This window comes from Oratosquilla oratoria, chromosome 1 (genome assembly GCF_046742065.1).
Source record: "Oratosquilla oratoria isolate Oo_2021 chromosome 1, ASM4674206v1, whole genome shotgun sequence".
Taxonomy (NCBI): domain Eukaryota; kingdom Metazoa; phylum Arthropoda; class Malacostraca; order Stomatopoda; family Squillidae; genus Oratosquilla; species Oratosquilla oratoria.
Genome location: NC_134777.1, coordinates 76,381,793 through 76,408,292, shown reverse-complemented (window position 1 = coordinate 76,408,292; position 26,500 = coordinate 76,381,793). Strand labels below are relative to the sequence as shown.

Here is a 26,500-nt window from a genome sequence, read left to right as displayed (position 1 = left end):
CCTCATGCAGAACAAGAGAAGAGCGGGAGAAATCCCTTTGAAGTGCGTCAAAATATCATTCACATATAGGCACCCCCTAGGCCCCCATCCCCCGCCCCTCCTTTCCTTGCATAACACAATCATCTATAAACACTCTCCACTCATTCCTATCTCCTACATTTTTCCTTCCTTGCTAAACAGACCTTCCCCTCTTGCTCAACGCCTCTTTCGCCCCATCCATCTCATCCTCGGTCGTCCCCTCATGTTCACTCCATTCACCTCTGCCTTCCACACCTCTGTTACTAATCTTTCATCACTTATTCTTTCCACGTGTCCAAACCATCTCAATACTCTTTCATCAGCCCTACATACCACCATGCAACCCCAAATACCTAAAGCTATCCACTTTCTCCAGCCTGTCTCCTTTTAGACTTGTTTCCAACTCACTGTCATCCTCTACCCTTGTACATCTCATCACTTTACTTTTACCATCAAATATCTCCTATCGCATAACTTTCCAATCTCCGTCACTCACCTAACCACCCCCTCTGACCCTGCTACATGCGAGGTGTCGTCAGCAAGCAACGACTGGCTCACCTCCCATTTTTCTCCTTTTTCTTTAACCATCTCCAGCCCTTTGCCCATTACCCTCGCCTTTACCTCCCGCACCATCCCATCCATGTACACATTGAACAGCCATGGCGCCATGGGGGAGAGAAAGAAACTTGTACACATAAGTCTCTACACACATACACGCGCGCGCGAGCGTGTACGTGTATCTAACTGCTAATTTATAATCTGCGGGTGTGTACATATTTGTGTACTTGTGTACATATCGTAGGTGGGCTCAGGTCAATGTTTTGACGTACACGTCTGTGAAGTGGAGGTCTCACCAGTCCGAAAATGATCGTTTAAATTTTTTACAAAATAATATGAAACACAAGCTGAAGGATCATGGAATATGAATGGCCCTTTATCATGGTACTGGATTTTTCTTTTATACAATTTGTTACACATGGTGTCCTGTAGGACTACTCGAGGGTATTCACAAATGTACACACAAAGTGAATACATTTTTGGGGACACCCCTGTATATACTTATTTGTGTTTACATACATCTGTATACAAATAAACAATTAATATACGAAGAAACATATACAGGATGTCCCAAGGAGGTATTCATTCTTTGTGAGTATATTTGTGATTACTACTTTTGGAACAGTGTACATGACCATTCACATTTGTCCAATTTTATTATATATATTCACCGCCGGCATATCACACAGGATAAAAGTATAAGTAGTTTATGAATATAAGAATATAATTCATTAGCTACACCGACAAAGAAAGGATGAACGTCATCGAAATCCGTGCCCGCCCCAGATTGTAGTATGCTGCAGTATTATGTCCCACACTCAAAATGGAAATATTTGAGAGCCGTTGGCACAATCACCACTTCATACAATCTCCTCTTTGCATCCATTCCCAAATGCCTATTTCTCATGACACTTTTTAATACCCCAAGTCATTTACTTGCTTCTCTCAATCTACAATTTACTTCCACTCCTCCCTTTCCTCCCACATGCGATCCCAAATATCTAAAGTCTCCACCCTCTCTCCTTTAAGACTTACAACTCACATCCTCTTCCCTTGTACATCTCATTATCTTGCTTTTACCCACATTTACCTTTAACTCTCTGCTATCGCATACCTTTCCAAACTCCGTCACTAACTCCCTTAATTCCCCCTCTGACCTTACCATAAGTGCAGGGTCGTCAGCAAACAACAACTGGCTCACCTCCCACTGTTCTCCATTTTCTTTAACCATCTCTAGTCCCCTGCCCAATACCCTCGCCCTTACCTCCCGCACCACCCCATCGATGTACACATTGAACGGTCATGGCGACATGACACACTCTTGACGCAGTCCACCTTTACCTCAAAATTCTCGCAATCTCCATTTCTAACACAGGTTCTACTACTCTCGTAAGTACTTTTGACTGCTCTTAACAGCTTTCCCCCATCTCATATATCTGCAAAACCTCCCATAGTGGCTTCCTATCTACCCTATCACAAGCATTTTCCAAATCCATAAAGGTCCAGAAAAGAACCTTAACTTTTGCTAAAGCTTACCACAAAAATCTGATCCACGTAACCCGTACATTTCCTAAACCCATACGGTTCCTCACCAATTACTCCTATCCCTCTCCAAATCCTCTGAATCAAAACCCTCTCATAAGCCTTCCCAACCATTCAACAAACTGACCCCTCTGAAACTACTACACTTTGTCCCCTTTTCCCTAGTAAAGAGAAATTATACAGACCCTTCTCCAGTCCTCAGGCACTATATCATCCCTTAGACACAAATTAAACAACTTCACTAGCCAGTCCATTATTACTGTATCTCCCTTACTCAAACACTCCGCATGACGCTCATCTAACCCAGGTGCCTTACCTGTTATCATAATTTTCAGAGCTACTTGCACCTCACCTTTTCTTAGTTCTTCATTTTCCTCTCCCATCACCGTCAATGCTACCATCAATCAATTCCTATCCTCCTCCACATTCAACAGCTAAAATACTCCGCCCATCTTCCCTTTACCATCTCTTCCGTTAAGATTTGTCCATCTAAGCCTTTAGCCTTTTCTTCTCTATTTGACTCAACCTCCCCTTCCTCTTAATTTCTTTCCAAATATTCTTTTTATTGCTTTCAATATTTCTGTAATATTCCTGCCTTATATTACATCTGCTCTTTTTTCTCCTTTATCTTTTGTTTTGCTTATCTTCTTTTTTATTTATATCTCCCATGTTTCATCCAACTTCGCAACCAGTTCGTGAGTACTCACTTCTCTTCTACAACCTTCTTCACTTCATCGTCCCACCACTCACAACCCTTCCTTCTATTCCCTCCCATCCTTGTTCCACGTACCCTCTCTGCACACCTTGTCATTTCTTCCTTGAAACACCTCCATTCCTCTTCCACTCCTACTTCTACTCTATCCTTCACCATCTCCCAATCTCCTCTCAGCCTTCTGTATTTCCGTTCCTTTTCCTTCTCATTTAAACCATTTGTTGTAAGCACCTCTCTGCCTTCCGCCCTTTTCCTCTTTCTCTACCTATCCTCCACTCTCAACTTACCTTCCACCAAAAAAGGATCTAATATTCCTCCAGTGTCCCCTAAAAACATGCGACATCCAAAACTCTTTCTACTCTTTTCCTGGATACCACTACATAGTCCATTAATGCCTATCAACCACACTTTCATCCACCACCCTCTCCCATGTGTACTTATGGTAGTCTTTCTTCCTAAACACTCTCTAAACACATCCCCACCATTAACTCTCCCCCATGATTTTTACCTGGCACTCCAGACTTCCCAACAACTCCATCTATTGGTTCATCCCCTACTCTACCACTGAGATCTCCCAATACTACAATGACATTCTTCCCAAAACTCTCTACGTACTCATAAAAAGCCTTCCTCTCTTTTACACTCTTCTCACAACCAGGCCTATATACACTTACAAAGACCCATATCCCACTTCCCAGTTTCACCTTCATCCACATTAACCTTGAAGAAACCTCCTTCCACTCCACCACACCCTTCCCTTCCTCGTCCTCTCCTCACTCCCGACACCTTCCCCACCACACTCCCAAACTCAAAATTACCTCTCCCTTTTAACTTAGTTTCACTTAATACCAACACATCCATCTTTCTTATCACAAACATACTGCCTATCTCTTCTCTTTTACTATCATCTGTACCATACCCACGCACACTAAAAGACCCAAACCTCAGTGTTCTGGTTGGAAAACTCCCCTCCCCCCAGACTCTCCAATCCCTTGACTTTTCATAGGAATGTATTGGGTTACAGAGAGCAGGATGCCTAGTCCCACACTCTGTCCCGTTTAAGCCACCTTTACGACCTGAATGGGAAGACTCGGTGGCAATATTCTTTCTTGCCCCTACCATAGGCGAGAGGCGAAAATGGAAATATGTATTCAAACTGGTACAATACAATACTAAGAGAGGGGTACGGCAGCATAACACAGGGACAGTCGCAGTGCAATAGAGTAGTATCATTTCTTTACGATTAAATATTTCCTCAAACATAGACGAAATGATGTGATTGCATGCTAACGTACAATCTATACCACAAAATAACATGAAAACCTCAATTTCGAAAAGAAAAAATACAATTATATATATATATACATATATATTATATGTATGTATGTATATACAGTATATACATGCATTTCAGAATATGAGAAAGTGCCTCTTATACCATCCGGAATGTTCTGAATTTGAGATTTTTGCTTACCAAGCAGTGGGGACTTGTGAATCTTATGCCACGTCCACACGGTCGAGCACTGTCCGCTGGGCACGAGGGCTTTGCTCGACAACGGGCAATTTCATCGGGCAAACCATCAAACTCTACGTTCCCGGCGCCATCTGCGGGCAGTGGATGGAGGGCTGACATCGCTGCCAAACGCACGAGGTGAAGTGCGAGCAAAGTTAGCAAACCCGCTCAGTACAGACCGAAGTTACCTTACCACCATTTCCGCACCTAGTACTAATGTGTATTGGCCTCGACAAGACGTCGTATTGGTGCTTTGCTTTTCCTCATATTTGTCTCTCTTTCCTTTGTATATATGGCTCCACTTTCGAAAGGAGAACAGAAAAGCTGCTTATGTTCATTCTCATGTATCGATAATTGCAAAACAATTGTTCATTTTCATCCTACAATTCACGTAGGATTGTCACTGAGCTTCCCATTAAATCACGTCTTCGTAACCACTCCCGGCACCAGACATGTCTCTGTGATTTCTTGTTTTTCTTTTTAATGCAGGCAGCAATTATAATGCTGCCAAGTATGGCGGGAACCATGGTTATCGTACCGCACTGAACCACTCACTCCCAACCTCTGCTTGCGGCCAACTAACCTCCAACCACCATCGTCAGCCGTGTGGACACTTCGCGGGCAGAGTCTGCGGACTTTGCCCGGTAAGGGGAAAGTCTGCCAGGCACAGCTCGACCGTGTGGAAGCGGCATTAGAAATTCCCAATAATAAGAATTATTTGTAATATACAGCTTAAGGTCGACTGACCCTAGTAAACCCTTCCGATACGCATGGTAAGCTGAGAGGGAGGTCCCCCGACTGAATAAAATCACCTGCCGGCACCCAGAACAAATATATGTTAAGTAGCAGTAACGGCGTTACTGCACATGCGGGGGGGGACAAAATTCCATCGACTTCGTCAAACAAGCTGACGACAAACAAAAATATACAAATCATTAATAAAACTGAGATTTAAATTGGCCAATTTAATGGCCTCGGCTAAATTAAAAGTCGCTATACCTTCAACATCTATAGAAATAAACCAAACCATAAATAAATAAGTAAATAAATAAACGTATAGAACGAGCGAGTACATTCGGACGAATATGAAAGTGTGTTGTCAGGTCGTCTACGACGATGAGTTCCGTTGTCAGAATATTACATTCACAGTCAATAATACAATGGACACGTTCGCTCAAACCTGTCAGTCTTGACATCCTCTCCCAATAGATATTTTTATTTATTAAAAAAGAATAACAATATCAAGTGATGAATTGGATTAAATCCCTTTCGATACGATGGCGCCCTGTGCTGAAGGAAAACAATAATCAAATCAAACAAAACAAAATAAAAGCAAACATTGTTGGAGAGAGAGAGAGAGAGAGAGAGAGAGAGAGAGAGAGAGAGAGAGAGAGTCCCCTAGCTACACAGGGTCACGATTTCCCGATCTATTGTTCATCGTGGGGGGGGCTCTCAGCCGATCCTGAACTGAATAAAACTGCCTGACGTTTGCAGTGAGTGGCACATGATTGGCAGGATCAGACACGCTCTCTCTCAAAGCATCTTTCTTCTTCTTCTGGGGGGGGGGGTGAGGGGAGGGGGCAATTATTGGTTAGGCTTTACTGGCGTCCCAGCTCAAGTATTTGCTCTTCTACTACATCCCCCCGACCACACACACGTCGACAAGCCCTCTTAACATAATGTCAACAGGCCTGGAGAAAGAGAGAGAGAGAGAGAGAGAGAGAGAGAGAGAGAGAGAGAGAGAGAGAGAGAGAGAGAGAGAGTGAGAGAGAGAGAGAGAGAGAGAGAGAGAGAGAGAGAGAGGGGGGAGTATGAGAGAGAGAGAGAGAGAGAGAGAGAGAGAGAGAGAGAGAGAGAGAGAGAGAGAGAGAGAGAGAGAGAGAGAGAGAGAGAGAGAGAGAGAGAGAGAGAGAGAGAGAGAGAGGGAGGGGAGTATGAGAGAGAGAGAGAGAGAGAGAGAGAGAGAGAGAGAGAGAGAGAGAGAGAGAGAGAGAGAGAGAGAGAGAGAGAGAGAGAGAGAGAGAGAGAGAGAGAGAGAGAGAGGGGAGGGGGAGTATAAGAGAGAGAGAGAGAAAGAAATAGAAAGAAAAAGAGTAGTAGTTCACATACAGTATGTGGCTCCCTCTGGATCCACTTTCAAGTCAAAATAATGGTTTTTTTTTCCCTTGGTCACAGGAATCATAACCACTGCTCTCACAATTACTGGAGACAGCCACCTGCCTCTGACATCCAAGCACACAAGACACAGGTGATGACTTTGGCCTCACCTAAATGCCTACATGTATAATCATCTCATCCTTTTATTTCTACTTTAAATAATGGCTACCATTTCTCACACTACTCACCAATTTCATTGAGATGAGGGCAATTGCCATCAGGTCCAACAATGGGTACCCACTTTGAGTGGTCCTACAAGATGAATGTTGGAGAACCATCCTGCCACTCGTCTCCTAAGACCATCAGCACTCCATCTATTTCCCTGATTGTCATTGTCAAATTCCATAAACACTTTTACCTCCATCAGTAGAGGCAACCCAAACCAGGACCAAGATTGTGATAAACTCTTCCTCCATTTATTTTATTATTATTCTTTTCTATGATAACACTGATAACTGGCAATTGCTCCCCTCCTCCTCCTCCTCCTCCTTCTGTTCTTCCCATCCACACAAACAACATCCCAACACTTCTTGAAGAGAGCTACAAGATGGACCAAGGGCCAACATTAATTATTGTACAGCTGTAAGTTTCCATTTAGTGCCAACTCAAAGCAACACTTATCCTTCTACTCATTTGTTTCCTCCCTTTATATCACTGAGCTTTCTTTCTCATTCTGTACAGGAATATGCAGTGGTGACAAGGTCACCACACCATAAGAAAGATAAAAAAAAAAGAGTATAAAGAGCAGCAACTAGAATGATCCCTAGCCTGGTTGACAAGCCATATAAGGAAATTAGATAAACTAGGGTTAACCACACTAGATGGGGAGAGAAAAGGAAGATATGATAGTCATCTTTATGGCAATGAAATAGGTGGGAAAATGGAGAGGATGTGTCAATATGGGATGAAAGAATATCAAGTAGACACATCATAAAACTAAAGAGGACATAAATATAGTTTACTATGTGGTAATATATATATATATATATATATATATATATATATATATATATATATATATATATATATATATATATATATATATATATATATATATATATATATATATATATTGATATTGATATTGACTGGACAATATAAATGGATTTAAAACAAAGTTTTATCAATACTGGGCCACCGAGAGCCATTGTGGCCCTGGTAGCAAGCAGGGCCCCAACTTCAAGTGGCAAAACATAACATAAACCTGGACAAAACAGGAATGACACCACTGACACATTGTAAGAACCTAAGACATTGATGCTGTGATGACTGCAATGACTATAAAACTTTAGCAACTCTAGCTATATGAAACCTTGGTTGCATCCTTATCCTTTTCAGGCCCCCTAAACATCTGGCCCCCAGGGTACTGGCACCCCTCTGTGCCCCCTTCTCTCACCAGGCCTGGATATATGGAGATATTGACAGGATACCAAGACCATTACTCTAATCACATCATATATTACAATTAGATGATTAAGTCAATGCATTTGTTTCAAGTTACTTTATTTATTGCTAGTCTTTTTTTTATAATCTTTCATAATTTTTTTCTTCAGGAACTATAAGGCACAGCATGTTGTATCCTTTTCACTTTCAAACTACCAGTAATTACTTCCTCTCTGCATATTGCTAATATGTTTAATTTTTGCAATATTATATGATATATCTGGATGTCCCCTTTGCAAGGGGTACAATATATACATATTCTTACACAAACATCCTCATATCTCTTCCATATCCTGTACTTAAACCAAAAAAACCAACACATAAAACACTGCAAGTTATTTTACTCATTGTGATTCTAGTATATTATGCTCTATGATAGTTTTGATGACATAATACAGTGAAATCTCAGCCAATATTTAGCAAAACCTATGCTACCTCAACCCAACTTAACCCTACTACAATTGCTGATATTCTGTCTGATTTTTTTTTCCAATATAACCCTAACAGAATGGGTGGGAGTGGATTTCATGCCTTTGTTCCTTGATATCTTGATCCTTTTCCTGCCAACACATTTGTATGGTGAGAATAGTATATTGCATGGCACTGTGGTTACTGTATGGTGAACAAAGTTCTTCCAATAAAAAAAAAAAAAAAAAAAAATGGGATTTACTATACCACAGATTACTAGATATCAATTATAACTTTTAACTGAGGTAACTCCTGGGAAACATATTACAGTTCATGGCTCCATTCTCAGGTCATGGTGTTGGACATACCATATATTATCTAGAATTTAGATCATGGGTGAAAATATACATCCCAATTTACTAATGATACAAAACAGTGTGCAAGTGATCACCAAATCATTTTAATATCTCAGTAGATGTATCAGTAATGTTGCAAATTGATCTCTTGCATGGTTACTGTAAAGGATTATAAACACATTAGGTGGTGCTAAGATAAGAGGGAAGGCAGAGGTGCTAAGATAAGAGGGAGGGTGGAGGGGAGTGGAGTGTATTCAAGGATGGAATGGGTGTGAATAATTTTATGCCTTTTTCTTTTTGGCTACCTCCCTTGTAAGGGGGGAAAAAGCCTTGGTATATGTATGTATATAAATCTATTGCAAGCATTTTATATGTGATGGAGAAAAAAATGCACTTGATGAAACAAGGAATAACTTATAGCAATTAACCACTTATGGGCTAGTCCAGGGGTTGTTGCTGGTTACCTGGGAGCCATGGCCTGCAAAAGACCTGGACCAACTGTTTGATTCATCTTCTGGGTATTGCCAGACAATTTCATTAAACTTTAGGCAGAGGCTCATGCTGAAAGGTTTACGATTATCTTCATTAACCCCTTCACCACATTTGAGACAATTTACAAATTTGTTATGGCTAATGTTAGCTAATTCTATTCAGTTTTGGGGAGGACCTGACACTAAAAAGATCAAATATATCTCAATTTCTCTCTTCCAAAAGCTTTGTTTTTAATAAGAAATTAATGTGGTATTTACTGATTTTATCATTCAAATACCATGAGTAGCATTACATCCACTACCTTAACAATCAACTTCAATGATTTCTCTTTTCATAAAACATTGTTTCAAGACAAATCATTGATGCCAATGACTTAGTTTTCTTTTTTTTTATCAACAGCTGTATGCATTAGGACAGAATGAGCCCTTAACTTTCCCCCAAAATTACAAGTTTTGACATAATGGGATGGTGGATGGACTTAATTTCTTACTAAACCTGAAGTTATTGAAAGAGTTGTACTTTACCATGCACTTATTCAACTTCTGAAAACACAATAGCCAATTCTCCCAAGATCTGCTTTGTGATAATTTTATTTTTCTACAACCTACTCTGCGAAATTTCATTGATATACTGTAATTTTAATCATACAGACAAATAAAATAATCAGAATATCTAATACTGTCTACCGTAATAAGAAACTGATCCTTTTTTTTCATATATTCCCAACATCTGGGACCAGTGAAGACTTGTTAAGTGGTAATAGACAAGAAATTAGCCCCACACACTCTTTGACAAAACATCTATCAGTCAATCTGTTGCTACAGGTCTACCTTGCAGGAGACCTATGGCTCCCAAGTAACAGGCAATGGCTACCAGATGGGCCCATAGGTCACTCAAGGAAGAGATAGCACATTGCTTATTTTGCCTCAAATAAAATCACTTGGGAGCAGTCAGAAGAGGGCATTAGTCACCTGTGGTACAGAAGAGTTGATCAATCATGATAGTTTGTGTATCTTACAGAAACTATTATATATATATATATATATATATATATATATATATATATATATATATATATATATATATATATATATATATATATATATATATATATATATATATATATATATATATATATATATATATATACACACATATATATATATTTTTTTTTGTGACAGTTGCATGCGGGATTCAAACCCGCTGTACTCGGCCATCCGTAAATTACCTTCCCAGTGCCCTAACCACTAGACCACAGAGGCTAAAAATCCTTGAAAACCTGGAACCGAACTGATTCCCGAGGGAAGGAAGATCACTTATTTATATACTGTATATATATATATATATATATATATATATATATATATATCTTTTTTTTTCTCTTCTTTTTTTTTTTATTCCTACCCTATGGTATTATACAGACCACAGACTTGGAATGTAAGAGAGCCTGAATGGAACAAATTAACCCCTTCTATACAATGACGCCTATGTAGGTGTCATAAGGCACAAATGGGTATATGAGGATACTGGTGTTGGCATCTTGATTATATTCATTTTGCAGTTGTAGCTGAACTGACTTGATCATATTTTCTATGATTATTAATATTCAGAGTGAAAGAAAACGAGTAATACAGCTGTATTTTATAATGCGAGTATCGTGATGCATCATCGAATCATCGTACATCAGGCAGCTGATGCTGCCTGTGATAATTTGACTCATATGGAACAGGTTAAATTCAATTGGATGGAAGGCCATGCAAAGTATATGCCAGAAGGCATGTAATTATGGCTGAAGTTGTCACCTTTGCCTTATATGCTCAGACTGCTAAGACCAGTAATAATCACTAATGGGAATCGATGGGAAGTGTGTGTACCCATGACTAAGAAGATGCAAGACCTGCTATTTGATAGGGCATACCAGTGTTGAGGTGCTTTGGGCATACAGAAAGAATGAACAAGAGCAACTAGCAAAGGCAGCGTAGGAAGCACAAGTGAAGTAAGCCCAAGAAGAAGAAATGGAAAGAGTTCAAGAGATTAGGTAAAATAAGCTTTGGATGTACAAATTATAACAGTAGATCAGGTTAGAGGAAGTACAAAAGATAAGAATGTGGATGTAGGTTGTGAATGTGTGGATAGATTGCTAACTATGGCAAAATAAATTACAAAAAATTCCTCGTGTATTCAAACTAATGAAACTTTAATTTCATATAATATAGATTGCTGATGATTTGTTTTGCCATGATTACAACCAGAGGTATGAGGAGCAAATCATGTTACTGGATCAGACCCTATACTCCACGAATGCCAGTAATCCATCTCTACTCAAATGACCTTAACTCAAGAATTACTCAAATTATTTTTGTGATCATTTGTTCCTACCCCCTTCACTACAATGACATCTTCCAGGACCCATACAAAGGTGTTAATGCCATTTTGGATAGTCCCTTTGCTACAAATGCTGGCTAATAACCTCAACTTTAATCAGCACAGAATAAAACCCACATACTAGTCAGAAAACTGGTAAATTATGCTGTAGCAAAAAAATTTCAGTCACATCCCTAAGAATATAGGTGAAAGGGTAGTTGAGCATGCTGAAATTCCAAGCAGATTATGGATGGTCTCTGACTTCACTGAACCACTTTCTATGTATGGATATAAAGTACAAGCTTATTGTATATCCTGAATGCCATGTGAACTATAAAATATACTTCATAAAATATACATACATACATATACTACCAAAGGCTTTTTTCCCCCTTACAAGGGAGGTAGCCAAAAAACAAAGGCATAAAAACCACTCCCACCCAATCCATCCCTATCACACTCCATCCCCCTCCACCCTCTTATCTTAGCACCTCCTGGATGATGGGTAATCCCTGCATCTTGTCCACTGCCCTGGGTCAGAAGCAGTGTCACAAGACACAGCACATCCACAGCAAGGCTGCTTCATTAAATCAGCGAACCCCCCCCCCCTCTCCATCCCCTCATGCAGAAAAGAAGAAAACGGGGAGAAATCCCTTCGGGTTGCATCAAATTTTTCTCACACAGACTCCCTCTCCCCCCAACCCCCACCCATTCATAAAATATACTACATAAAATATACTTCATAAAATATACTAGCTTAATCTAAAGACATACAAATTGCAACACTCCTTTTCATTTAAATGATACCATAACTAACATTGAAAAAATTCTGACTAGTGGGCCTTCTGACTAGAGGTCCTTCTGAGTATATGGTGGATCCCCTAACTCAGTATCCATACCACTTGTGGAGCATTTCATTAAAAGCCTTTCTGAAATCCATTTCTATCCTAATAATATCCTGTTCCCCTTTCTTAATATCTCAGTAAATTGAATACTAACCATTTTTTGGAGTGGAATCCAAACTGTTAATCCCACATGAATGCAAATATAAGCACAGGTATCCACAAACACACACACCAAGTGATGTACAAACATACAGAGAATTAGTTCCTGAATCTCAGTGGGTCATAATTTTTTACACTACAGACATCCTCATGGCAGCCATGAACCAAAAACAATTAATAAGTTTTCACTAATGAATTATATTCATACACTAATAAATTATATTCATACACTCAGTGTGTGCAATATGCCAGTGGTGAAATATATAATAGAATTGGACAAATGTGAGTGGTCATGTACACTGTTCCAAAAATAGTAATCACAAATATACTCACAAAGTATGAGTACCTCCTTGAGTAATCCTGTATATGTTTCTTCATATATGAATTGTTTATTTGTATACAGATATATATAAAAACAAATACATATATACAGAGGTGTCCCCAAAAATATATTCACTTTGTGTGTACATTTGTGAATACTCTCAAATAGTTCTACAGGACACCATGTGTAACAAATTGTATAAAAGAAAAATCCAGCACCATGATAAAGGGCCATTACACATATTCCACAATCCTTCAGCTTGTGTTTCATATTATTTTGTACAAAATCGAAACAATAATTTTCGGAATAGTGAGACCTTCACTTCACAGACATGTACATCAAAACATTGACCCGGGCCCACCTGTGATTTGTACACAAGTACACAAATATGTATGCACCCACAGCATATAAATAAGCCGTTAAATACACATACATGCTCATGCACACGTGTATGTATTTACCTAGTTGTACCTACCGGTAGTTGTATTATACAGGATGGGGAGCTATGCCCGTAGTGATCTGTCTTTGTATCTCTCAGCATCTAGTTTGTTCTTAAATTCTTATATGATATTTGCACACATTATTGTTTCATCTAATTTGTTCGGACATCTATTACTCTGTCTGGAAAACAATTTTTTTTTATATCTCTTCTATAACTATCCTTTATGAGTTTCTTTTCATGTCCTCTTGTTTTTCTTTTATCCCACTTTAATAAGTCTTCTCTGTCAAGAACTTCCATGCCTTTCATGATTCTGTAAGTGGCCAATAGATCTCCTCTTTCTCTTCTTTGTTCCAGGGTTGGTAATTCCAATTAAGACAATCTTTGTATGTCAACTTTTGAAAGTGTTGGGGCCATCTTTGTTGTTGCTCTTTGGATTCTTTCTAATTTATTTATATCATTTTTTGTACTGGGTGTCCATAGTGTCGCAGCATACTCCAATCTTGGTCTCACCTGTGTGACCTATATTTTCTTTTTTCATTACTTCATCCAAGTAATTAAAAGCCACCTTTATTGATTTTAGTAAATCATAGGTTTCTCTGACTATTTTGTTTATATGCTTGTCTGGGGACATGTCTTTGGTGATAATTACTCCTAGGTTCTTTTCGGAGCTTTCTTTACTTCCTTTGTACTGATTTTATATTGTACTGATATTCTTTTTTTTTTTTTTACTTTTTCCAAACTCTATTATACTTCATTTCTTCAAGTTCACTTCCCACTTTTGGCTCCATTCCCAGACTTTGTCCAAGTTTCTCTGTAGTGATTCACAGTCTTTTCCTGTACTGTCCCTAATAGTTTTGCATCGTCTGGAAAGAAGTTCATATAACATTCTATGCCCTCATCCATGTCATTTATATATATAGCAAACATTATTAGAGCTAAGACTGAACCTTGTGGGACTCCACTTATCATTTCTTCCCAGGTCGAGTTTTATATCTCCAAGTACCACCCTCATTTTTCTCCCATGCTAGTAATCCATTTCAATAATTTCTAGTAATCCATTTCAATAATTTTCCTTTTACACCTCCAGTTGTTTCGGGGGTTTTTTAATAGCTTTTTGTGTGGCACTTTATATCAAATGCCTTTTGTAAATCCAGGAAAGCACAATCTGCCCATCCAGCCCTTCTTGCATTATATCTATTAACTTTTAATAAAAACAAATCAAGTTTGTGACACATGACCATCCTTGTCTAAAACCAAATTGTTTTGGATTCAATATATTATTTTCTTCCAGACATTTAATTCATCTATTTTTGATAACTTTTTCACATATCTTTGCTATTGTGCTTGTAAGGGAGACTGGTCTATAGTTTGTTGGGTCTTCCTTATTTTCCCCTTTATATATTGGCACAATATTGGCATTTTTCCAGTCTTGCAGTACCTTTCCTTCTTTGAGTGAGCAATCAAAGGATTACAAAGGCGGAGCATGCCGACAGGAGACCTTTTGGTCCATATCTAGGTCTGATGTAAAAAAAAATCATAATAAATTAATAGATAAAAACTATAATAATGTAAATAACATAAAAACATAAATAAATGCATAGGTATGCAGTATATTTTGTCCATTAGTTCATGTATACATTCTTTTAGTATCCAATTTGCAATTCTGTTCAGTCTGTGATTTTTCTGACATCAAGGTTTATCATTTGGTCCCTTATTTCTTTCTGTGTCACAATAATTTCTTTCATTTGGGGCCTCTTTTCCCTTTTCCTTCATCCCAAATGTGTGTAGAGATTTATGTGTACATATTTATTTCCCTCATGTCGCCATGGCTGTTCAATGTGTACATGGATGGGATAGTGTGGGAGGTAGAGGCGAGGGTGATGGGCAGGTGACTGGAGATGGTTAAACAAAAAGGAGAAAAGTGGAAAGTGAGCCAGTCATTGCTTGCTGATGACACTGCGCTTGTGGCAGGGTCAGTGGAGGTGGTTAGGGGAGTGCTGGTGTTTGGAAAGGTATGCAATAGGAGAAATTTGAAAGGAAAAGTGTGTAAAAGCAAGGTGATGAGATGTTAGAGGATGACAGTGAGTTGGAAACAAGTCTAAAAGGACAGAGGCTGGAGGAAGTGGTTAGCTTTAGAAATTTGGGGTCCCATGAGACAGGAAAGGGAGGAGTGGAGGTGGAGGTAAATTGTATATTGAAAGAAGCAAGTAAATTCCTTGGGGGGTTAAAAAGTGTTGAGGAGGAGGAGAGTGGGAGTAGAAAATATGGCAGACAGGGTTGATGAAAGATTATTGGGGTGGTTTGGACACATGGCAAGTGTGAGTGATGAAAGATTAGTAAAACAGATGTGGAAGGCAAAGGCAGAGGGAGTGAGACGACCAAGGATGAGATGGATGGATGGGGTGAAAAGGTCTTTGAACAAGAGGGGAATGTCTATTGAGCAAGGAAAGGAGAATGCAGGAGATAGGGATGAGTGGAGAATGTGTATACATGATACTGTTATGCAAGAGAGGGGCGGGGGATAAGGGACAGGGGTGCTTATGTGTGAATGATATTTGGATGCAGCCCGAAGGGATTTCTCCCGGTTTTCTCTTGTTCTGCATGAGGGGACGGAAAATGAAGGGTCGCCGAGTAAGTGAAGCAGCCTTGCTGTGTATGTGCTGTGTCTTGCTGCACTGCTTCTGACCCAGGGCAGTGGGCGGGATACAGGCATGACCCGTCATCCATGAGAAGCTAAGATGAGAGGGAAAGAGTGGTGGGGAATGGAATGGGTGGGAGTAGGTACGTGCCTTTGAATTGACTACCTCCCTTATACGAGGGGAAAAGCTCTTGGTATATACAGTAGATAGAACTTTAATTACCAACATAACTGCGAACAGTTAAATACTCAAATACCTACGCAAAAATTGAGACGACATACATCCACAAACATATGAAAACAAGTTCTCCAACATGTGCATGTGATACAACGCATACGTGAGTACACGCATGTACACGTGAGCGCGTGCATAGGACAGTATGTATTCACACATGTGCTGTACGTGAAAGCATGCAGTACGGTATGCACAGATATGCTCCCAATGCTGACTGCACAAGTTCCATGCACTCATTTTATTTTAACCCTATGAACCAGCGGCACGCAACATTATTTCATGACTGGAAACTAATTTCCGTTCAAAGGAGAATCGTGATCACTACAAATTTAAGTCTTTCCACCTCTGCGCTGCCATGTATTTCATTACACTATTGATTTTCTGATACATATCTGAATATAACAGCTCTTTCATAATAAATTACTTTTGTAAATAGACATCCTCCTAAACTGAAAAAGTACGTGTATTAAAAAAAATCGTAAGATTCAACGTACATTACTGGAAACCCGATTTTTCGATTTTCTTTTCGGTAAATCGCTACAGCTGACGAATGCTACCCACTACAAGATACTTATTCCATGAATATTTCATGGGAATCAAATGTAGTGCCTGTTCCCGAGATTTATTGAAAATAAATCTTCGAAATGAGAGGTTCCAACATTTATGGCAATGCCTATCATAAAAATGGGTGTAAATATAATCGAATCGTGCCTACCGGAAGTTTGGATAATGTTTTTCAGGAGAACTCGCCGGGACGATAGACCCAGAGAAACCTTCACCTTGCCAAGGGAACGAGGTTCAACGGCGAACTCATCCCCAGAAACAGAATATATAATCAATCAGTCATGAAGTCAGACTTAAACCTGTTAACAAACGAGTTTAAACTGATGGCGAGCTTTAGTAAATTTCAAGAACGAGTTTAAACTTATGGCGAGACTTAATCTAGTTCGCTTCATACTGGTGTATGATATTCACGTATACAGCACTTACTGGTAACACCGAACACACACAGATGTACACAGTAAACCCCCACTAGTACACACAGCGAGTACACACGTGTACACGCCGGTGTAAACACCGAGTACACATGCGTACAACAAATAAAAACTTATGAATATTGTACATACACATCGGCCTACACGCAGAAAAATCAGTCATTGTATAAGAGCAAACACAGACGATGATAAAAAAATATGAAAACATGTGACCGCAAAAATGTAAATACGTGGGCAAAACTAACTTGAACATTTAGCACAGATATACAACTGTACATATGTACATTGGCCCTTGAATGCATGTACACTAAAATTTAATACGCTCGTACACACTAATATGCGAGCCTTAACATATACGCACGCACTATCGTTGACACATGTGCGTGTAGATGTACTCCGTCACGCACATGTACAATGGAACAAACACGTAAACAGGCACGTTTGTCTACATGATTGATTAGGTGTAAACTAAAGGCAAGGAGTGTACTCTTTACACGCAAACATACTTCACTACAATAAAACGTATATGTGCATTCACGTAAATCATAGAATAATAGGTGTGTGTGTGTGTGTGTGTGTGTGTGTGTGTGTGTGTGTGTGTGTGTGTGTGTGTGTGTGTGTGTGTAACCTTGGTCTTTGGATCACGTGCTGGACTCGTGATCGACAGCTATTTCCCTCCCGAAAGAGAGCTCAGATCTCGTATGCCCGATCTATGGGCAATGCTGTGACCTTACACGCGCACACACACCAAACTCCCCGCCCACGAGAATTGGAGTAACGACTCGAAGCGCAGCGATACTGAATTTATTTCAGCCCTGGGCAGGATTCGAACCCGTACCGCCGTAGTAACAGTCGGGGACTACCAACCACGCCACCGAGTGAGTGAGTGAGTGAGTGAGTGTGCGAGTGTGTGTGTGTGTGTTTACCTAGTTGTATTATACGGGAAAGGGAGCTATGCTCGTAGTAACCCGTCTTTGTATCCTTCAGCACCTAGTTTGTTCTTAATTTCTTGCATGGTTTTTGCAAACACTATTGTTTCGTCCAATTTGTGTGTGTGATTCACCAAGATCTTGGATCACGTGTAGGACTCGTGATCGACAACTATCTCCCTCCCGTAGGAGAGCTCAGAGCTCATATATGACCGATCTATGGGTAATGCTGTAACCTTACACACGCACACACACACCCAACTCCCCTCCCACGAGAGTTGGAGTAACAACTCGCAGCGCAGCGATACTGAATTTATTTCGGCCCTGGGCGGGATTAGAACACGGACCGCCGTAGCGGCAGCCGGGAACTAATCACTGCGCCACGAGGTGTGTGTATTTACCTAGTTTTTACATAATTGTATCATACGGGAAGGGGAAATATGCTCGTGATACCCCGTCTTTGTATCTCGCAGTGTCTAGTTTGCTCTTAAATTCGTGTATGGTTTTTGCACACTTGCTTTGTCCAGTTTGTTCCACATGTCTACTAATTTGTGGAGAAAAAATTCAGGTCTCTTCTATAACTACCCTTAGTTTTTTCATGTCCTCTTGTGTATGCGTGTGAGTGGTGTGTATTTACCTAGTTGTATCTTACGGGAAGGGGAGCTACGCTCGTGTGTGTGTGTGTGTGTGTGTGTGTGTGTGTGTGTGTGTGTGTGTGTGTGTGTGTGTGTGTGTGTGTGTGTGTGTGTGTGTGTGTGTGTGTGTGTGTGTGTCACGCCGTTTATCCATATATTGGGACAAAGCTCTGACCTCTCATCCGAGAAGGTAATAGCTGTCGCTCATGAGTCCAACACGTGATTCAAGACCATGTATTCCTTCAGCGAATTCAAGGCCCCAAGAAGCCCGTCGGGTGCCTGACGCCATAGTGCATACGATGAAATCTAATCGCGCTCAGACCGCGTAGGTCATTTCTGGTCGTATTAAAGAAAATCCCCATGGGGCACACCGTGGCGTTGCGTTTGCCATCGGTTCAGAGCAAAAAGGATCTACAAGCCACCAGTATCACGATGGAGGAATGGGCGCTATCATACACACCGTCGCCTGCACCATAGCACCGCCGGTCACCCGACAACGAGTTTCTTGAATACAGACTTAGGTTCCCTATTTGTTATTTCCTCCAACCAAGTTGCTAGATCGAGAACCTCCAAGGTTGAGATACTGGGGAACCCGTCCAAGTCGAGGACGTCCTCTAGCGGCGAAGCGGTCGTCTCAGCCTCGAGAACCCCGATGTCACCCTTGGTAGTTTCGCCGAAAATTCACCAGCGTTTCTATCCCACCCTACCAGTCTGAACAGGGCACCCAGTCGCGCGAACTAGAACAGGTTCACCCACACAAGTAGAACCACATTCTGTTCTTTCGATTACCAGCGCTTCTATTCGAACCAGCCCTGGTCCACGAGGCAAGTTCGAAGCTCATCGATCCACGAGAGCCCATATACCTTCCGTGCACACCTTCGATTCGGGCTGCCAACATGCGATTTTATTCAGTTGACTGGGACCTCTCATCCGATGGAGATGATGAAACCCTATATTCTCAGAACGGCGGGATACCTATTTTTATTCTGGTTGACGCCAGACGACTTTATTCAGAACCTCAAGCCTCCTAAACGCTTTCGGGGTTGACCAATTCAGCAATTCAAATGAACACTGCGGACGAGCGAGACCAAATGTGAACACCTTTGTATCAAAATTCCTTCGCTATGCGCCGTACCTTCGATATTTTTTCTGGTTAACGGAAGACTATTTCCACTGTGGTTGCCCCTTCACTCACGGGCCAATACGTTGTGCCCATTGGCCCTCAACCACGGGCCAATACGTTGTGCCCATTGGCCCTCAACCACGGGCCAATACGTTGTGCCCATTGGCCCTCAACCACGGGCCAATACGTTGTGCCCATTGGCCCTCAACCACGGGCCAATACGTTGTGCCCATTGGCCCTCAACCACGGGCCAATACGTTGTGCCCATTGGCCCTCAACCACGGGCCAATACGTTGTGCCCATTGGCCCTCAACCACGGGCCAATACGTTGTGCCCATTGGCCCTCAACCACGGGCCAATACGTTGTCCTCATTGGCACTCAAGCACGGGCCAATTCGTTGTTCTCTTTGGCCCTCAACCACGGGCCAATACGTTGTGCCCATTGGCCCTCAACCACGGGCCAATACGTTGTGCCCATTGGCCCTCAACCACGGGCCAATACGTTGTCCCCATTGGCCCTCAACCACGGGCCAATACGTTGTCCCCATTGGCCCTCAACCACGGGCCAATACGTTGTCCCCATTGGACCTCAACCACGGGCCAATACGTTGTCCCCATTGGACCTCAACCACGGGCCAATACGTTGTCCCCATTGGACCTCAACCACGGGCCAATACGTTGTCCCCATTGGACCTCAACCACGGGCCAATACGTTGTCCCCATTGGACCTCAACCACGGGCCAATGAGTCGTGTCCGTTGGCCCTCACCCACGGGTTATGGGCCAATGGCCTTCATCTATGGGCCACTATTGTGGCCTCTGGCATTCGCCCAAGGGCCACCCCGCTGTGCCCACGCCCACTCGTTCGGGCCCATAAACTCCCTGGTGCCCTGCAAAATGCTCCCTCCTCCTCCTCTCGGTCAAGGTCAATCCCTGGCGACTTGCGGTAGTCCCAGACATTAAGGCGAGGACCCCTACAAACTGCCACATCCTTTCCCTTCCTGACCCTCGACCTTTCCCCCAGCATACCCGCTCCTTTCCAAGGATTCTACAGACACGGTTCATTCCTACGACACGAGAGCAAACTTGTTATCCACACCATAACTGACGTCTTCACTAATAACATCTATGGTCCTCCGCTTACTCCCTCCAGTATGACCCGGCTTTGACTTGGCAACATTATCAAAATTCAAACAACCAGTGTTATGCGACAGTAATCTCTCCCATCTATCTTCCCATTCATCCGTCATTAAGAGACGTGTCTCTGACCAGTGCGCCATGCATCAGTGCTTCCTACAGTCAATTCTTTTTGACGCTTCCATCCCACTGCCTGCAGACTTATCCCGACCTTCAACCCATATATACAATACATGCGACAAAGATGTTGGGAGGAACACGTAAGAATCCATTTGAAGATACTTTCCTACATGCAATTTACTCTTAAATTGCGAATCCGTCTTGCCAAGAACCGTCGCTCTTACGCAGTGCTTTTCCCCATCTAGGCCTTGCACACAAGACCTCTACACATGCAGACCAACTATGTTCCCCCTGGGTTAACACCCTCAAGTCTCAACGTTGAACTCGCCACGGGACTCAACATAATTCTGGTACAAGAATTGTGAATCTGGACCAGATATTTAAGGTAAATTCCATTGGACTAATGGATGCTCGGCGACAGTAAATAATGCTTTAAATTCCAATCTAAAGCAGTATCACTAAATACCGCTTTAACATTGAAATGCAACCTTGAAATTGAAGTTTCCATCCCATTTCTGCAACAAGTTCATAAACTGCCGGGATTTAAATTAGACATGCACTAAATCTTAATCCAAGGTCATGTGTCATGTCAAGTTTAGATATTCTAGTCCACTCGACTAGAATTTCAGGCAGCCATGGCCAGAACCCCATAACTGACTAGCCGCAAGTCAAATTAAGTTAAAAATCAAGATCCAAAATCCAGTCCAACTAGGCATACCCATGATTAGTTATGTTCAATGGACCCACTAGAAACTAGATACTGCACCTAGCATCTAGGTTCCTTGTGCAGTATCCATCCTATACAAAGATCAGAGTTTAGTCAAAACAGACATGGGCACTTTACTTGAACTTGAGGGGTTCCATTTGTCCGTTCACAGCTTGTAATTAGGTGGTTCAGAGATCAAGGTCGCCTTGATGCAAGGTCATGTATAGAAATACACTGAAATGTACATAATACAACTACAGTGATGAAAGTTTTGGGCATTTTGAGTAGCGTGTAAATCTAAATCAGCTTAAACTTTAAAAGCTGCTTTTCCCCTTTTCGTCTACCCTTTATTTGAAGTTAATTTCTTCAACTGCCACATCGAATAAACGTTTGGTTGACCTAGACAACCAAACTAACTGCATTTCATACATTCAAATATAGCGTCATATTTAAGACTACTCCCACTATATCTACTCTGGACAGTAGTTTAATGGTTTTATAAACCGGAAAACACGAACTGTCAATTTCTTTAACTCTTTCAAACCGAAATTTGGCGGCAGACCCTCGAGTTTGCGCCGTGTTACCACAGGTTAATTGACAAATGGCAAGGGAATGATCACCAGTTTCTATATTCACTCCAACATCAGTGGGTTGTATGCAAGTCCTTCAATGCTGGTACAACTAACACTAAAATAAAACTTCTATTCTACTGCCAACCTACTTTGTGCACCATCCTGCTCGGCGTCTGTCTAAACACTGCGTCGTCTGCTGCAACCAAATCAAAACAGCGGACAAGTGAAAGCCGAGTTGCGCACGCGTGGCCACTTAGGTTCTCGCCCAAGTTTTGATTATTGCCTCTAAAGTCTGCAATGTTTTAGTTCATTTCATTGTACAATTATGGAAACAAGACAACTTAGATACAATTTATTTACAAAAATAAATTTACATTAGAAGTTTCACGGTCGGATTGTATGGGTCCGATGTACGACGACCTAGACAATTTAGGCTTGTGCACTTAGTCGAATCATGTAACGAGTGGAGTTCAAAACTAGTGAAATTTTTTATGCACCTACGCAGGAACAATTTAGACAAGGTCCTGGACACTCATTTTCGGGGAGAGAAGAATGTAGGCCTATGGTCTTTGTAGGCATAGACAATTATAAATACGAGGAGGATCGTCAGTGCGAAAGAGAAGCCGATGATTGTTCCGAAGAAGGCTGTCGATGAATAACAGTCCTCTGGTGAGAATACGTTCTCCTGTTGCACGGTTGCTGGAACAACTGGAAGAGGAAAAATTAGTCAGCATGCATGTTAAACCAACATTTAACTGAGCAGTTAAATATCAAGTTAATACCTGAAACAGTGGCTTGGTCTGGGAATTCTACGTCTATGGTTTTGACGAGCAAGGCGTTCTCCAATTCCGGGACGTCTTCATCAATTGCTCTCCTTTTCCTGCTCGCTTCTGCAGCGTGTCGAGGATGGAAGGCTTGGCTGTCGGGGCAAGGTTTAAAAATTAGCAAAGCTCTTCAATACCACTGCAATTTCGTAAAGAACCAAGACTTTAGTTGCACTTAAATTAAGTTGTTCCGTACCTGCATGGAGGGAGTTCTGGACACTGCCGATAACAGACTTGGACGTTGCAAACAAACCTCAGCCTGTTTGATGTCGGAAATCTGAAAGCCTGGAGGAAAAAAATACCAATTCTAGTAAGCCGTGTAGTTGTTGAAAATGGGTTGAACTAAATTTTAGCTTTAATTATGCACCTTTGCCTTCGAGGCTATGGCCTCGAAGTTTCACAGCTTTTAAGTTTATCATCTACCATTCATAGCACATGTCAAATTAAAAAAGGGACGCTCCTTGGAAACAAAGGAACAAGCCGAATGAAGTAGTTGGGGTGTACGCTGTTCAAAGCTTTTAGTACAAGTCTTGTTATTTGGACAAGTCGCCAATAGGGTTGGCGTCAAGATTATCATTGGGTAACCGTGAACGAGTGTAAAGCTGGCCCCCACTGACCTTGAAGAGCGCGTAGTGTATTGTGGTGAGGTAACCATTTATTGTATCCTTCTCCTTCCTAAAGTGGGAGAAGACCTTTGGCTTCACCGAACAGCTGTTCTCGATGGTCTGCATCTGTCCCGTGTAGGGCCTCAGGCCCGTATTAGAAGTCTGTGGGTTCACTTCTACAGAAGTTTCCTCGGCACCTGGGAGGGTTGGAATTTAACCTTTCGGGTTTGTTTACGCCGTTGCCAAGGTGCAGCATTCAAGTTTTTAAGCTAAATTTAATTATGGCAGTTCATACCCCATTACCGCCAGTGGGTTAGGTTTAAATAACCCAATTACACAATGGCTTGGTATACTACCCAGCGAAGCTTTGAAGTTACTTTCAGCCTTAAAAGCAAGGAAGTCTAAAGAACGTGGTCATTGCCAAAACCAAGTACCAACTCACCGTCGTAGGCCACGCAGTCGAGGACGTTAGAGTCGAACCAGAAGACCCTGTCCGAGAGTGTGAAGACTAGCGTGAGCGTGTCGCCGATGACCACGAGCGTAGCTGCGTCGACTGGAGGAGCGTGGGGCCCCTCGCCGTACTGGATCTCCATTGCCATGTTGGGGCCTGTGGAACAGGCAACACATGATCTATACGGAAACTTCAGGAGGGGGAACCAGGACTTCGCATTTGACCTCAAATGGGCGTGGGAGTTCGCGAGTGATAAAGGGGGGGGGGGACTACCACAATGCGCTTAAGGTAAAGGAATGCGATTGAGGTTGGCAAGAGTAAGCTTTATTCTTAACAGGGTAACTTTACAAGGGTTCCACTGAACTTGTTAGAAGAGCTACGAGGTTCAGTCATTAATTCTAAATACGATTGGTGCGCTGTCCTACGAAGGACTATGACCTACCGGGATGTTGGCCCTTATGGAAGGAGGCTTGCAAGTCCTTTGTTCCATAATTCCAGGCCACAGTCTTGTTGAAGTCGTCCGGGCGCTCGCAGCGGACAATGAAGTGCTGGTCGTCGTCGCACACGAAGTCTACTTCCCACTGGACCATAAGCGCGTGCTGCATACCGGGAACAATGGCAATTTGTTATTTACCAACTTTGATTGTAGATTAAAACTTGCAAGCAAGGTGTAATGTTTTAGTTAGTTTTCTAGAAGTCTTCAACGGGGGTTAACACGTTTACTTCCCACGTCAATCTCGTGGCATTACCTTAAAGTTCATTGCAGCGACTGCACAAGTTAAAGTTTTTGCAAGCTATTAGTTTAGGCACCTGTAGTGGAGAGATTAGTCCAGTCTGGCGAAGCTCACCTCTATAAGCGCCTGCCTGTACTGAAGGTTGCCTCTTGTGATGTAATGGTCCTTGTCGCCACAGACACCGTGTCTCAGGGTGAGGGTGACCTCCCGCTGGTTGCTGCCGCGGGCCAGGGTGCAGTCCCGGTAGTGGTTGTAAGGGTAGATCAGACCGCTGAAGGCAGTGTTAAACCTGGGATATTTAAAACTTAGTTTTTATACTTGACCAAGGAAGTTGGTAGTACACTACCATAGTAAAGTGTAGTGTATGACAAATACTAGAATCTAGGAACTAGAAGCTGAAGCGTTGCGATCACGAGGTTCAACCAGCAAAAAAAAAAGTCCAGTTTGAGTGCATGTACATACAAGGCATCTAAGCTCTTTCCAAATTGAGAAATGGGGTGGATGTCTAGCGTACATTTCCCGTTACTTAATCGAAGGGAATTTGCTAGTGGTATACTAGGCATTTCGATACGAGGGAAGTTAGCTTTGTCAACGTTGGATTGGCGAAGGATAAACTTGACCGTAGACCCACCACACCCGTTGGAACGTTCACAAACTAGAAGGGTCAGCTTTAACATTTGCTATATTAAGAACATTCTAAAATTTGATAAAGTTCAACGAATCAAGGTGAAAAAATTACTATAGGGGAGAGCAAGTACCAGATCGAGTTCAAATTAAGAGACTACGTACCTGAAGGTAACTACCATGTGGTCCTTCCTGCAGCTGATTATGGTGTCTTCCACTCGACGCTTAGGTAGGGGATTGTCACTCTTGCTCAAGTTGGGAGGCCGCACGATTGTAGGAATAGCCTGACCGCTCGTACTCACGCTTCCTCCTCCTACCTCCTGGAGGCCCAAACCCTGTTGCACCAAGACCTGGGGCTGTGGCCCCAGTTGATGGGGACCACCTATCGGCACGGCCTGACCTGGTGGCCTGAACGGTACGGCGCCTTGTGGAAGAGGTCCCGGCTGCTGGAGCAGGACTTGAGGTCCGTGGAAGCTACCCTGTGGAGGTCCTGGTTGCGCGATTGGTCCGCCTTGTGCGTACGGTCCCTGTTGTGGACGTGGTCCTACAAGAGGACCGCCCTGTGGGATTGGGGGGCCTTGACGGCTGGGAGTTTGTCGAGGGCCCCCAGGGTTCCCATGAATCAGGGGAAGGGAACCTGGAAGACGCAACCCTGGGTGGAACGCTTTGCCCCCAACGGCAGCCTCGTCTGTTGGAGGATCAGCAATGTGCAGTATGAAGTCTAAATCTTAAATTTAAGACTAGAAAATTAGGCAACATTATCAAGTCTAAGACTTGGGGGACTTTCACCCCAGTATGTTAAGTTAGTCATTAAATATAGACAAACCTTAGTGCCAACTGAT

General features: G+C 42.0%; 2 protein-coding genes across 2 annotated transcripts in view; both read right to left on the bottom strand.

Annotated features, from left to right (window-relative positions):
* The window catches only part of LOC143040575 (ergosterol biosynthetic protein 28 homolog), a 624,496-nt gene extending 601,790 nt beyond the window's left edge, over nucleotides 1–22,706 (bottom strand). Inside the window, exon 1 of the mRNA XM_076211783.1 lies at nucleotides 22,570–22,706. Coding sequence (XP_076067898.1) covers nucleotides 22,570–22,581 — 12 coding nt within the window. The 5' untranslated portion in view covers nucleotides 22,582–22,706. The remainder of the gene's footprint in view (nucleotides 1–22,569) is intronic.
* Nucleotides 22,707–22,759: 53 nt separating this feature from the next.
* The window catches only part of LOC143040497 (uncharacterized), a 4,822-nt gene continuing 1,081 nt past the window's right edge, over nucleotides 22,760–26,500 (bottom strand). Inside the window, exons 3-10 of the mRNA XM_076211612.1 lie at nucleotides 25,824–26,346; nucleotides 25,149–25,323; nucleotides 24,743–24,899; nucleotides 24,292–24,456; nucleotides 23,862–24,046; nucleotides 23,441–23,529; nucleotides 23,203–23,339; nucleotides 22,760–23,128 (exon numbers count right to left, since the gene is read on the bottom strand). Coding sequence (XP_076067727.1) covers nucleotides 22,953–23,128; nucleotides 23,203–23,339; nucleotides 23,441–23,529; nucleotides 23,862–24,046; nucleotides 24,292–24,456; nucleotides 24,743–24,899; nucleotides 25,149–25,323; nucleotides 25,824–26,346 — 1,607 coding nt within the window. The 3' untranslated portion in view covers nucleotides 22,760–22,952. The remainder of the gene's footprint in view (nucleotides 23,129–23,202; nucleotides 23,340–23,440; nucleotides 23,530–23,861; nucleotides 24,047–24,291; nucleotides 24,457–24,742; nucleotides 24,900–25,148; nucleotides 25,324–25,823; nucleotides 26,347–26,500) is intronic.